Source organism: Anguilla rostrata, chromosome 9 (assembly GCF_018555375.3).
Source record: "Anguilla rostrata isolate EN2019 chromosome 9, ASM1855537v3, whole genome shotgun sequence".
Classification (NCBI taxonomy): domain Eukaryota; kingdom Metazoa; phylum Chordata; class Actinopteri; order Anguilliformes; family Anguillidae; genus Anguilla; species Anguilla rostrata.
This window is the reverse complement of record NC_057941.1, coordinates 24246224-24260509: the sequence shown is the minus strand read 5'-3', so window position 1 is coordinate 24260509 and position 14286 is coordinate 24246224. Positions and strand designations below refer to the sequence as shown.

Below are 14286 nucleotides of genomic sequence, written 5' to 3'. Positions count from 1 at the left end.
GTGCGAGTATGTGTGTGTGTGTGTGTGTGTGTGTGTGTGTGCGTGTGTGTGTGTGCGCGTGTGCGTTGTGTCGTGTGCGTGTGTTGTGGTGTGTGTGTGTTGTGTGCGAGTATGTGCGTGTGTGTGTGTGCGAGTATGTGTGTGTGTGTGTGTGTGTGCGAGTATGTGCACGTGCGCGTCAGTGCGTTTAGCCCAGTTGTGCTTCTGATCTGAGCAGCTTTTTTCAGAACCGCTGAAGTGACTCTTTCTCTCTCTCTCCCTCTCCTCTTAGGCGAAACCTCACCAAGCTGTCTCTGATCTTCAGCCACATGCTGGCCGAGATCAAGGCCATCTTTCCCGGGGGGCAGTTCCAGGGCGACACCTTCCGCATCACCAAGGCCGACGCCGCCGAGTTCTGGCGAAAGTTTTTTGGCGACAGGTAGGTCCCGCTGAGCCACCCTTTCAGCTCTGAGCTTGTTTGTGCGTGCATTGACTGTGTCTCATTGCATTTCTGAATATCGAACGTGTGAATATGTCACGCAGTGTTGGGCATTTTTAATTTTAATTTTGCTATTTTTGAGGGGAGTACCCTTTCTAGTTCCCGAAAGCTAGGAGAAGTTGGTATTTGTTTGAAATGTATAATAAGGCTGTTCCCCATGTGAAAAGAGAAGCCCTAATCTCTAGCACGCAGCGTCTCCGGGGCCTTTGAGATGGGCTTGACTGCGCACCGCAGGCTGCGCGCTGCACAGGCAGTTCTCCCGTGCGGTCGCGCAGGCACAGCTGTTCCGCGGCGGGCTCTGCTTGCAGAGGAAGTGGACGCGCATCGCTGTCAGTCTTCGTTTAGGCTGACGGCGATTCGCCGTTTTCTCTCTCAGTGCAAATTACGCGCAAAGCCAACTGAAACACACCGTAAAGAACATTCGTTGAAAAATGAGGAGAAATCAAAATGCGGTAATTACGTTTGACTATCTCTATAGTAAATATAAACCCTAAGCTGCGCATGTTACTATGCAAAATATCCAGGCGAAATAAAAAAAAAAAATAAAGGTTTCCAGGATTAGAATTAAATGAAAAAATATGCTAAAATATACAGCCGGATGCATCAGAGGCGGATGTATTTTCACTGCCGGTGTCACTCCGACTCCATCCTGTGTTTGCACAGACTTCTCTGCGCGTGATGTTTGCAATGTCACGTCGCGCTTTTTAATGAAATGGCACCAGTTTCAATCAAAATCTCAAGTTTATGTTGCAAAATTCTTTCTTATTGTTGCAGTGTGCAATTTTTAATAACCATTGGATGAAAAACAATAACGTAGCATTGAAATCACGTACCGCTGCATGAATTCAGACCCGTATGCCAGAAAAACCGGAATACCGCCCAGCCCAAGCTCATACTTCAGTGGCAGGTGCTTCAGGGAATTCTGGGAGTTGTGGTCCTCCCGTGGGACCTCACGGTTTACTGTGGGACCCCTACGAACATGCTGGGCTAGGTCTTATAAAGATGAGAGAACTCCTCCATCTCGCTCCGGGAACACTGCCATGTTGACTGTCAGATGTTTCATGTGAACCGGTATTCCTGCGATAGTACAGAAACAGGCAGCTGACAGTTTCAGGTGAAAACTGACACTAGCGGGTTCCCGTAGTTCTGGTTGAAGCACAGAGGCTTTTGGGTATGCTTTGCATGCAGCTTTGGGGTTAATTTGCATGGGTGAAACTGTGCGGGAGCAGCACGATGCTAGTGTCTCAGGTGGTTTCGGCCCCACAGAGATGGTGAAAGCAGGAGCGGATTTTTCGCCCCGCTCCTCTCCACCCCGCGGCCGATTTCGGCTTGCCTGTCCCGGAGTACGCGCCCACGCCTCTCCCCGGCCCGGCCCTTCATCCTCCATCGAGATTCGCGCGGTTCTCTGTGAAGAGTTTCATCTGAAAGCTCTTTCTTCAATAGTACATTTCTTTTATTTTCTACAGGCTTGTGTTGTGTGAACCGCAGTACCTTGCTCTCGTAGAGCTCCAGCTCTCTCTCTCTCTCTGAAAGCAGGGGACCGGGGGCGTTCTGTAGGCTCACAGACTGGCCTCTCGAGCGCTGGACTCCTTTGGATAGTGGCAAGCTTTGATCCGTCCCACGCCCCCACAGCGAGCGCGTGTAAAGACGTTAGTTACAGGGATTCTTCAAACCTTCTGCTCCTTCTGGAGAGGGAGACGGGGCAGGGGGAGGCAGAGAGGGGGGGACGGGGCAGAGAGAGGGAGAGAGAGAGAGAGGGGGACGTGGCAGGGGGAGGCAGGGAGAGGGGGACGGGGCAGGGGGAGGGGGACGGGGCAGAGAGTGGCAGAGAGAGCCTCCTGGTCCCCGCTCGCCCGTGTTGGAGCTGGAGGTAGAGCGCAGGCTGCGGGGCTCGGGGGCGGATCCCGTTTCATAAGAGGCGCGTTATGGATTTTGGCGAAGCTCGGCTTCCCGGACGAAGAGGGGGAGGAAGTGCGGCTGTTACAGATACCCGAGCTCGGCGCGTGTCTTTCCTCCCGCTGAAGGGCTTGCGTGAGGGCAAGAGAGTCCTCAGCACTGTCCCAACCCCCCCAACACTCCCTTCAGGCTGCTGAAATGGGGGCAGGTGTACTTACGGATGTGTCTTTAATTCTCTCAGTGCATGCACTGGCCCCAACATTACCTGTGTCTGGTCAGAAATTGAATATACTCAGAATATATTGGTGAGATATTAGGACGTGTCACAATGCATGGGAAAATATACTAATTATATTGCAGCTGTCAGAGTGCAGTAATTTAAAATGCACTGCTGTGAAATATAGGGACTATAACTTGAAAAAACATATTTGCAGCATATTGCAGCTAAATGAGAGGAAAGTAAAAGCTGTCCAGGTTAGCTTGCGCTGAGTTTGCTTCCGTGGTCCCAGACTGCTGAATGTAAAAGTGTCATTGTAAAGAGATTCTAAAAGTGTCTGTGTTAAGGGATCTTAAAAGGTAACAAAGTAACACTGTGATAAAAGCCAACTCTCGGATGAAGTTTGGTTGGACATGTGAGGTGCTCCTAAGTGAACTCGCTCCAGGACTAGCCTGGTGTCCGGTGCCCTGGTGCAGGGTGACTGCTGCAGTGCAGCCGGATGTTTGCCCAGGCCTCTCAGGTGCAGTGCATCGCCCAAGGGCATCTGTGCGCAGTCACGCCAGGGATTCAGCCCCGCCCGCCCACCCGCCTGCCCCCCCGCCCACCCGCCGTGGCACAGGTTCCTGTGCAGACAGCTGCGTGTGCGCTTCTGCTCAGACCCTGGAAAGCTCTCTGGCTCCCCTCCCGCGTGTTGGAGCGGCGGGTCTGAGGACTCGCCGGGATCAGTTTTCAGGAGAACGGCCTCCGGCGCTGAAACCTCCCTAGATCTAGCGCCCGAGGCTAAACAAACCCGGGGCTGCACTGTCAGGAGGGCGGCGGAGGTAGGGGGCCGCACGCGGGAGGGGGAGGAGGTAGGAGGGCCTTCAGACTGCGGGAGGGGGGCGGACGGAAGGTAGGAGGGCCTTCGCACTGCGGGAGGGGGGTTGGGGGGAGGGTTACGGCAGGACAGCGGGAGATTACCACGGAGGGCAGAGGTCATCTGTCGCCATGGTTCCCGTGCGTTTAGCTTGTCGCTGAGCGGTCTCATGCTGCGGTCTGCGCTCACCGCTCTGCCCTCGCCTTCTTGGGGCGCCTCTTCCTCGCTCGCCGAAACAGGAAGCCAGCTGTGGAGCCTGGCCTAGCCTTAACGACGAGAGTGATGACGGACAGGCACACCCCCCCCCCCCCCCAGTCAGGAGAGACCGGGGGTGGGACCCCATACGCCGCCGAAAAAGGGCTCCGCCCCCCGCCCGTCCCGCTCGCCCGCTCCCACACGCTGGTTTGGAGAGAGAGTCGTTCTCCCCAAACGCATTCACAACTCCTGCAGTCCTCAGAAGAGGGGGGCGGGGCGGGCACGGCCGACGGTGAATAAGCCACTCCAGAAGCAGCGAGGACTCTGGGAGCTGGGTTGAATACCGGCCTGTGTTTCGGTCACTCCTGTGGTGGCCTCATTGCGCCTCCGCCCCCCTCTGCATCCGTGCTGTTGCCTGGGAACACGTTCCCTCGAACCCTCTGCTGCTGAGTGCTGAAGGAGAATGGGACTCACACGCATTTCCTTCCATTTCGGTGACCCCCCGTGCTGGAGGTGATTCAGAGGCCATCTTTATACTCATTCTGACGTTCACGGTGATCGACTAAAAGCAGCATTTTAACGCTTCAACTAATGGAGCACATGCTTAATTAAACTTTTTCTTTCCTTTTTTTTGATGAGTGATTTGGTTAAAGTATAATTTATACTGTTGAATGGTTGAGGCCCCACACATCAACCTTTCTATTTTAAAACGCTCATTTAAATGCAGATCATGAACGCCAGCTAATGTAAGTGCAGTTTCCAACGGCAACAGCAAAGGCCACCAGCCAGGATGTCAGATTTTTTCCCCCCTCCTCCTCCCTTGCATGCAAAAGCAAAGATAATGGAATGAAAACCAGGGCTAGCTTGCTTTATTAATGGAGTGCATTGTTGCAGGAACAGGACAAAAATGCTTCAAAACCCTGATGAAAGAGCCATTGTTCGTAATTTAGTCTTTTTGTTTTGTTTGCTGTCCTTGTTTTTTTCCCCCGGCTGACACTCTACATTTCCGCTTGATCCAGCGTTTCCTCTGGAGTGGCTCTCGGGTGGGCGGGGACAAGGCCAGTTCAGGGGGAGGGGCGGGTCCTCAGCAGCACTAGGCCCCTCCCCCTTCCCCCTGTTTTGCTGACCTGGCCGGTTCAGCTTCCTCAGCTCGGTGTCGGTGTCAGTGTCGGAGAGGATGCTGGGACGCGGTAGTGCTAAAGAGGAGGGGGCACTGAGCCAGGAGAGAGTGAGAGGAGGAGGAGGAGAAAGAGCGAGGGAGGAAGGAAGGGAGAGAGAGGTGGGGGTGAGAGCGAGATGAAGAGGGGAGAGAGAAGGTGAGAGGGAGAGATTTATTTTTGGAGTTTCGAAATCTGTAATTAGTTGTTTGTTGCTGCTGCCTCTCACCTCGCCAGCTATGTGCCTGTGCTGTGCCAGTAGGACACCGTGAAATTAGCACTGAACTACGAGCTGTGGGAGAGAACGAGGAGGGTGGGAGGAGAGGAAGGGAGAGAGAGAAGAAACCAGACACGGAAGAATGCGAGCGACAGAGCAGTGTTTTTGTGTGAAGGCTTGCCTCCCTGTAGACATTGTGGCCATCCCACACAGGCCCCCGAGCCCCCCAGGAGCTTCAGGAAAAGATCACTCTTAATCCTGTATTCTGGGCCGCCTCCAGCCTCATCCGTGTGTGCTGTTCATGATGTCACGTCCTTGACTCATGTCACTGAGGCACACTGTCATAGACTATCGTTTGAGACCACACCTGTTAACCTGTAAGGGTTTTGGTACTTCTAGTCATTTTAGCTCACGTTGTTTCCTCTTCACCTGCCATTTGTACTGTAATATCTGCCAGGCAAATGGCACCCCGAGCAGCCCTTGGTAAGAGTATCTGGAGAGTGCGTGGAAGTGCCTTCAGTTTCCCAGACGACCTTCAGTTTACCCTCAAGAGTCGGCGACTGTTCTCAAACGCGGCCCAAAGAATCCAGGTGAAGATGAAAGGGAAACGGAGACGTGCTGGGCTTTCTCAAATTCTCAAAAGCTTTAGAGCTTTCAGACCGTCCGCCCCCGCCCCCCAAATCCGGCACCATCTTCGGCCGAACGTGCGGAGTTCTCTCCGCTTTCAGGATCCGGGAGAGCGGCGGCGAGGTTCGAAAGCCGAGCGAAGGCTGCTCAGAGCCGTGGGGTCGCGGGGTCAGGGGGAGGGATTTGCACGCTCCTCTCCGGTTTCCTCCATCGGAACCCGGCCCCGCGCAGCCCGGAGCGGTCGTGACTACCTGCGTCAGTCACGCGGGGGTCCTAATCCCTCCGCCCGCCCGCCCGCCCGCCCGTATGAGCGCCTGACGGATGGCGCGATGAAAGAGTCCGCGCAGGCGGATGCGTGAGAGGTGTCTTAGCAACGTCGTTCCTGGCTTTTCGCCGTTGGCTGGGCGACGGGTTTCTGTTCTTACGTTTCTCTTTTTGCTTGACCTCTGTAGTGTTAAATAGTTCCAGACAGAATCGCGTGCCTTCAATCCTCACGTAAACCTCTAAAGATGGAGACTGTTACGAAGCTATTTCAGAAATGCAAGCGGTAGTTAACGGAGAGTGACGTAAAACCAGCTCTGAAAGGGAGAGAGAGAGGCCAAGAATCACATCTTGTGCTTCTGTCAACACTAAAGCACTGAACAGTCAGCTCTGGCCTTCAGACCTGTGGGCGGACACACCCGTTTGACGTGTAAACATAACCTAGGAAGTGAACTCTGCTGGAACTAGATCTTTGTTTTGGTTTAGGTTTCAACCTAGGCAGCTTGGGTCAGAAGCTCTTAAAATAGAGCCTTCGTCTGATATTACTGAGAGCAGAGCTTTTTGGTGTGCAGGAAGAAAATGCTAATTGGCTGTGTTAAAGCAGGTTCAGAATGTTTTTTTTTAAAAGTTAGTGCTGCTGGTCAATTATTAGTCATGTTATCAGAATCTTCAGAATGGGGTTAGTCAGCTTTGGCTGAAGCTGCTGCTTGTTGTTGTTCTGTATCCTTTCCTGCTGCTGAAACCTCCCCCAGCCTTTTAATGAGAGCCTAAGAAAGCGTCTTCCGCGGATGGTGAATGCAGTGCGTCGTTTCCAGGGGTGTTTAAATATTTAATGCATGCTAATCGTACGCGTTAAAGGGACGCATTCAAAATGCAGAGGGCTGTCGATCCGCCAAGCTGCAGCCCCCCACACACACACACTCACACACACACACACACACACACACACACACACACGCACGCACGCACACACACACCGGCTGTGGCCGAAGGCGCCGTAGCCCCGCCCCCTCCTGGCAGGACGCCTTCAAACAAAGGTTAACCGCGGGATCCCGGGCCCGCCGCCTCTTCCTCGCGCGCGAACACCGTCCCCTTTGTGTGCGGCGGTCGGCTCGGCGGGCTGTCCAGGGCTCCGCGCGGCGTTAAGAGCACGGTTAACGGGACGAAGCAGTAACTGGCTGAGAGCGGAGTCACACTGAGGTCTCCTGCTTCCCCTGCGGTTTGGCGGTGATAACGCACACAGGAAAGACGCGAGGCGCGCTTCGGCTGCATGTGACCTTTACAGGCTTAACCGAGGCCACCAGCATCTGCGTCAAGATTGTTTTAATGCAGAGTAAGCCCTGATGATAGAATAAATACGCTTCTGTTTTTTTATGACTGCAGTGTGTAAAGGTTAACGTGAAAACAGAGGACTACCAGCGCCTTTGGCATAGTTTAACAGCCATTTTAGAGCCCACGCATATATATATATATATATATATTATATATTATATATACACACACATTGTGGTGGTGGTGTAATGGTGTGGGGACTGTTTTATTGGCACACATCAGCCTGCAACTGGGGATCATATGAATGCCACAGCATACCCGTACCATTTGCAACCCTTTATGACTACGGCATGAATGTGCAGCCAGAAAAATCAGCAGGAACTTGTGATGCTATTGCATGATTCTGGAGGCAAAAGGGGGTCCTAGCCATTACTAGATAGGTGTACCTAATAAAGTTGTTTGTGTGTGTGTGTGTGTGTGTGTGTGTGTGCATGTATGTGTGTGCATTCACACATTGCCCTCCACAGTGTTTGAAACATAATTTCTTCTTGATTGAGCTCTCTCGCTGCACAATTTTAGGCTTGTAATCAAACGATCTAGACGGCCCCCCGCCACTCAAATCAGCATTCCGCCGACCGGCACGCCTTCCCCGCTTCGCCCAGGCTTCAGAGTCAGCGAGCCGTCAGGCTCAGAGAACACATCTCATTACCGCCTGGAGCCTTTACCTTTCCTCTGCGGGGAGCACAGTGAGCTGATCTCCCTCAGGAACATGCTGTAGGGGCGCGCATTTTTTTATAACTCTATCAGCCAAGTGAATATTTAGTGACTCACGGCGAAGTTGATTCGCTCATTTAAATAAAAAGGGATGGAGCGAGAGGGGAGAGCGAGGCGTGGCATTTTCCCCCTTTTCGGCGCGTGCTTTCGCTTTCCGCCATTTCCCGGGTCCCCCGCGTCTCTCTGAACGCCTCCGTGTGCAGTCGCCTCGACTTCCTTTTCTCTGTTATCTGGAGCGTTAATCTAACCTCACGGTATCCTTCAGTTCCCACGGTTACGTTTCACCTGGCGACGGGCCATTTTTTTAAAGGTCGGCGTAAGCGCGTGAGTTTCTTTTCCCCGGAACCGCCGGGTATCCAAAGACGCGCCTCGCGGTTGCGCCGTTTGGGCGTGGCTTTGCATCTTGTCCCGGGATGACCTCATCGCCCCTCGTGAAATCGGCGTTGCCCATTTTTAGACGGGGCCACTCGATTCCCGAGAAAGCCTGTTTCCTGCGAGATTAGCGGGGCGTCTGAACGGTTTAGGCTTCGTGAATCTGTCCGCCGTGCCCATTCCCTCGCGGTCTGCTGGCCGTGGCCGGGAAGCACGAGCCAGTTTGGTGCTGCGGTGCTGAGTTGCCGCAAATGGTCGCGATACGTTTGTGTTGCAGTGGAGACCCTCCGATTCATTGGCAAAACAAAACATGGGTGTGCGTAACGGATTTGCTTCCTGTGAATCCAGTAGGCTGGCTGTGGTGTTGTGTCTTTGCGGGGTGGTTTCATTTGTGTTTTCACAAGCATGATACTCAGTAAAACATGTTAAGTGGGGGGGGGGGTGGTTTCGGGGTCGGTGCCATAGGACACCTAGAAAATGAAACCCCTTGAGTGAAGTGTACAGGGACTGCGTTTCTCTCTGTGGGAAGTGACTTTGGGGCGTCCCCGTTGCGTTCCCAGGACCATCGTCCCGTGGAAGGTGTTCCGGCAGTGCCTGCACGAGGTGCACCCCATCAGCTCGGGCCTGGAGGCCATGGCTCTGAAGTCCACCATCGACCTCACCTGCAACGACTACATCTCCGTCTTCGAGTTCGACATCTTCACCAGGCTCTTTCAGGTAACCTCCCTCGCCCTGCGGTTCCACCGCAGGTCCTGCAGACCAGCCGGCCGGCTGGCTCCTGCTTCTGTCATCGACAGGAAGTACCGCTGTGTAACGGAAATTCCAGCGCTACGTTACAGCACAGAACATCCGTTGCCGCTGTTCTGGACTTGGCCGTGTCCCCTCATGAATATTCATAGGATGCATCGTATTGGAATGTGTGCACGTCACTGTTAGGGAGGCGGAGCTGAAGAACACGGAGCTGGGTCTGTGTGCTGGGTGTGTGTGCTGGGTGTGTGTGCTGGGTCTGTGTGCTGGGTGTGTGTGCTGGGTCTGTGTGCTGGGTGTGTGTGTTGGGTGTGTGCTGGGTCTGTGTGCTGGGTCTGTGTGCTGGGTGTGTGTGCTGGGTCTGTGTGCTGGGTCTGTGTGCTGGGTGTGTGTGCTGGGTCTGTGTGCTGGGTCTGTGTGCTGGGTCTGTGCTGGGTCTGTGTGCTGGGTGTGTGTGCTGGGTGTGTGTGCTGGGTCTGTGTGCTGGGTCTGTGTGCTGGGTGTGTGTGCTGGGTGTGTGTGCTGGGTGTGTGTGCTGGGTGTGTGTGCTGGGTCTGTGTGCTGGGTGTGTGCTGGGTCTGTGTGCTGGGTCTGTGTGCTGGGTCTGTGTGCTGGGTCTGTGTGCTGGGTCTGTGTGTTGGGTGTGTGCTGGGTCTGTCTCTGTTTGTCGGCGGGAGGAAACGGGCCTTGAGAAAGCGACGTAGAGCACGGGACGCCTGCGGTGCCAGGCTTTGTCTCAGCGAGCGGTTGCCGTGGCGCTCTCTCGTTGAACAGTCAGCCCGCGCTGTGGGGGCACCCCCCGTCTGCTCATGCTCAGAACAGAAAGATCACGGTTTCGGGGTGGGCGTCAAGACGTGTTTTCTTTCTCGTTCCTCGGAACAGGGCAGGTCTGGGGGTAACCTTTTTTTCCAAAGCGGGCGGGCGAGCCGTATTACTCGATTTACAGGAAACGCCTCCGCACTGTTCAGAGAATACCAGACGGCTCGCTGTTTGGAGATGGAGCTGGTGTACACGCAGAGGGAAACTGAAATCAGTGCGCTCCTGATCGAGCCAGCGCTTCCCACTTGACTGCTGTACACCTAAAAGCATCGTGAGCTAACGCAACGGCAGAGCTAGCGCAGCTTTGTCAGCTAACAAAACGGCAGAGCTAGCGTACACAACGGCATTAGCTAACACAACGGCAGAGCTAGCACAGTGTCATGAGCTAACGCAACGGCAGAGCTAGCACAGTGTCATGAGCTAACGCAACGGCAGAGCTAGCACAGTGTCATGAGCTAACACAACGGCAGAGCTAGCACAGTATCATGAGCTAACACAACGGCAGAGCTAGCACAGTGTCATGAGCTAACACAACGGCAGAGCTAGCACAGTGTCATGAGCTAACACAACGGCAGAGCTAGCACAGTATCATGAGCTAACACAACGGCAGCAGAGCTAGCGCAGTATCATGAGCTAACACAACGGCAGAGCTAGCACAGTATCATGAGCTAACACAACGGCAGAGCTAGCACAGTATCATGAGCTAACACAACGGCAGAGCTAGCACAGTATCATGAGCTAACACAACGGCAGAGCTAGCACAGTATCATGAGCTAACACAACGGCAGCAGAGCTAGCGCAGTATCATGAGCTAACACAACGGCAGAGCTAGCACAGTATCATGAGCTAACACAACGGCAGAGCTAGTGCAGTGTCATGAACTAACACAACAGCAGAGCTAGCGTAGCAGCAGAGCTAGCGCAGCATTATTAGCTAACAGAACGGCAGAGGTAACGCAGCGGCAGGCTGTCATTAGCTAACGCAACGGCAGAGCTAGCGCATTGGTAGAACTAGCACAGCGGTTTGTCGTCGGTGCTGGGTCCTGTTCCAGTCCATGCCCTTAGCGCTGGCATTATTCCCTAAGGTTTCTGTGTTTCTGCCGCTGGCCCTCGCGTCTAAGAATACTCCTCAGAATGCCCGCAAATGGCTTCCGCTGGATGACTCATCCCGTTCCGCTCTCTGTGTGTTTGCCAACGCGGCCCTTCGTCTGCCCGCCCATGCCTGATTGTTACCTTGTGAAACAGACTGCTCCATTTGTTTGGACGACCCGTTGGAATGGCGTCCCGTGAGGAGGGTTCTCCCCTGTTGGCCATTGTTTTGGGAGGGCCATCGTCCCTCGTGCTGCTGGGATGTCGCTTTCCGGCATCGCGGCGAGACAGCAGTTTCCTCAGTAACGTCCGTGAAGTCATGCAGGACGGGAGGAAGGGGTCTGCTTTCCCTTGGCTTCGGGGGACTATGTAACACTCAGTAACCGCTGTTTCCGTGCTGTCAGTGTGAAGTACTTGGGTCTGTATTCCAATCCTCACAGACACAGTGTTACTTTTACACTCTGAGGTGAAGCTGAGGCCTGATGAGGCCCAGTAAGCCTAACTGAAGAGGAAGGTACATGACCTTTTAGACACACACGTTAGAGAGTGTGTGGGGGTGTCTGCACGCGTGTGTGTGTGTGTGTGTGTGTGTGTGTGTGTGCGCGTGTGTGTGTGTGTCTGTGCTCACGTACGTGTGTGCATGTCTCAGCGGTGTAGCCTCTTTGTGTGGAGTGCAGAGGGAGAATGTTATAGGTGCGATAGCTTCTACAGATGGCAGGGCAGGGGTGTAGGGGCTCTGCAGATGGCATAACAACTCTCCCACTTCCTCTCCTCTCTCTCTGTCTCTCTGTCTCTCTCTCTCTCCCCCCCTTCCTCCCTCCCTCTCTCTCTCCCTCAGCCCTGGGGCTCCATCCTAAGGAACTGGAACTTCCTGGCCGTCACTCACCCGGGCTACATGGCCTTCCTGACCTACGACGAGGTGAAGGCCCGTCTGCAGAAGTACATCAACAAGCCTGGCAGGTGAGGGTCCGGCCATCTGCCTCTGAGTCACCGGCCCGCCTGCGGGAGGCCTCCCCCGGCCCCGTCAGACGCCCGCGGCTCCAGCCCGCCGCGGAGGAGCGGCCGTCACCGCGGCGATGGCCCCCGCAATGATTACCCGATTAGATAGAAACGGGAGAGGCTGGCGCGCGGCGCGGGCCCCGGGGGCGCGTTTACGGCTGGCCGTTAAGGGCGGAGGTGAGATAATGGGGAGAGTGAGGAGCGGAGGGGCGCTAACCCTTTCAGGGGTCCTCTTTTCACCCAGGGGGCCTGGGGCACGGCCTGAGCTCGACCCCGGTGATTGGTTGCACTCAGGCGTCAGAGTGACTAAGCCAAACAAACTAAAGCGTTGGGAGGTGGAGGGAAGGGGGTGGGGCGGTGGGGCCGTGTGTGGTCTTGGACGTCTCTTCTGAGTCGTTATCTGAAACAGCGGCGGTCTGAAGGCCAGGAGAGGCAGCTGTCACGCTCTCCCCCTCCGGCCAGGAGATGAAGCGCCGGTGTGCTCCCGTCTCCACGGTGATTCCGATACCAGCGCACGCCACAACATGACAGGCCACCGGATCTCTCTCCTCTTTTATTTCGGCTGTTTTTACTGTAATTATTGCTCTTGCGTTTCTTATCCAGGAAAATCAAAAGGCAGTAGGCCAGAGGCGTGGAGTCTGGAACACTAATTGGAGACGCACACACACACACACACACGCACGTACGCACACACATGCACACACACATGCGCACACACATGGGGCTCACACACATGCACGGGCTCACACAAATGCGCACACACGCACACAAACACGCCGACACACAAACACACAGCGACACACACACACACCAGTCTCCGAGGGAGATTCCCCCTGACTAGAAGGTAGAAAAGCAGCTGTTTATTAACCCGCGCTGTTAGTCCTGTCTTTCTCACGCAAGGGGATCAGCTTTCTAAGCAGAAAATAACAAGATATTGCAAATGCTTATTACACCACACGTTAGCCCGCAGGGAGGGGGACGGCTATTTTTAAGACCAGCCAGTCGCATTTTCGGAGGAAGCCATTAGCAAAGGGTTCCGCAAGACGGTTATCTTCTGACAGACCAAATGTTCGATGGAATCAGATAAGCGTCTTCACGATAAGAGAAGACGCTTAAGTTCTCAAGCCATCAGTTCTGCTTTTCTCAGCTCTGGAGCCTGCACTGTACTGCAGGCAAGCTCAAACCCTTTCATGTGAGCGTCTGGGCGTTTGCGTCCGCGTCAACAGAAACGAAATCGGCGCCGCGCGCCGTCTGAACTCGCCGTGTCGTTTTTTGAAAACGTGAACGCTGAGTGGTTTTTCGGCCTCTGGTGTTTTGCTCTTCCCGCCAGCGCCCGGTCTTCGCGGTCGCGTTCGACGCGTTCGTTGAGCGGCGAACCGAAACCGCACGGCGAAGTGAATTCCAAACGCGGCGGGCCCTAAACTCGGCGTGAAGCGCGGCGGCGTGCCGGCAGCTCAGAGCCCGGACTAGCCGCGCGCCGACAGCTCAGAGCCTGGACTAGCCGCTCGCTGGCAGCTCAGAGCCCGGACTAGCCGCGCGCCAGCGCGCCGACAGCTCAGAGCCCGGACTAGCCGCCCGCCGGCAGCTCAGAGCCCGGACTAGCCGCGCGCCAGCGCGCCGACAGCTCAGAGCCCGGACTAGCCGCCCGCTGGCAGCTCAGAGCCCGGACTAGCCGCGCGCCAGCGCGCCGACAGCTCAGAGCCCGGACTAGCCGCCCGCCGGCAGCTCAGAGCCCGGACTAGCCGCGCGCCAGCGCGCCGACAGCTCAGAGCCCGGACTAGCCGCCCGCCGGCAGCTCAGAGCCCGGACTAGCCGCCCGCCGGCAGCTCAGAGCCCGGACTAGCCGCGCGCCAGCGCGCCGACAGCTCAGAGCCCGGACTAGCCGCCCGCCGGCAGCTCAGAGCCCGGACTAGCCGCCCGCCGGCAGCTCAGAGCCCGGACTAGCCACGCGCCGGCAGCTCAGAGCCCGGACTAGCCGCGCGCCAGCGCGCCGACAGCTCAGAGCCCGGACTAGCCGCTCGCTGGCAGCTCAGAGCCCGGACTAGCCGCGCGCCAGCGCGCCGACAGCTCAGAGCCCGGACTAGCCGCACACCGACAGCTCAGAGCCCGGACTAGCCGCGCGCCGGCAGCTCAGAGCCCGGCGCGCCATGTGTGTTTAACCGCGTTCGGCGGGAGGATTAAAAATAGCTTTAATATGATAAAGCAATCGCCGAAACAGTCCCTGGGTTGGCAGTCAGTCCTCTGTCCGTCTGCGGCGTCCAGGCTCAGCGGCGTCGGCTGTGGAACTTTCTGGAAGCAGCCTGCAGCCTGA

General features: G+C 55.6%; 1 protein-coding gene across 3 annotated transcripts in view; it reads left to right on the top strand.

Moving 5' to 3' along the window:
• cblb (Cbl proto-oncogene B, E3 ubiquitin protein ligase) overlaps positions 1–14286 on the top strand; it is a 73333-nt gene that overhangs the window by 35094 nt on the left and 23953 nt on the right. For all 3 annotated transcript variants that reach the window (XM_064351190.1, XM_064351189.1, XM_064351188.1), the window contains exons 4-6: positions 272–418; positions 8883–9039; positions 11815–11936. In XM_064351190.1, coding sequence (XP_064207260.1) covers positions 272–418; positions 8883–9039; positions 11815–11936 — 426 coding nt within the window. The remainder of the gene's footprint in view (positions 1–271; positions 419–8882; positions 9040–11814; positions 11937–14286) is intronic.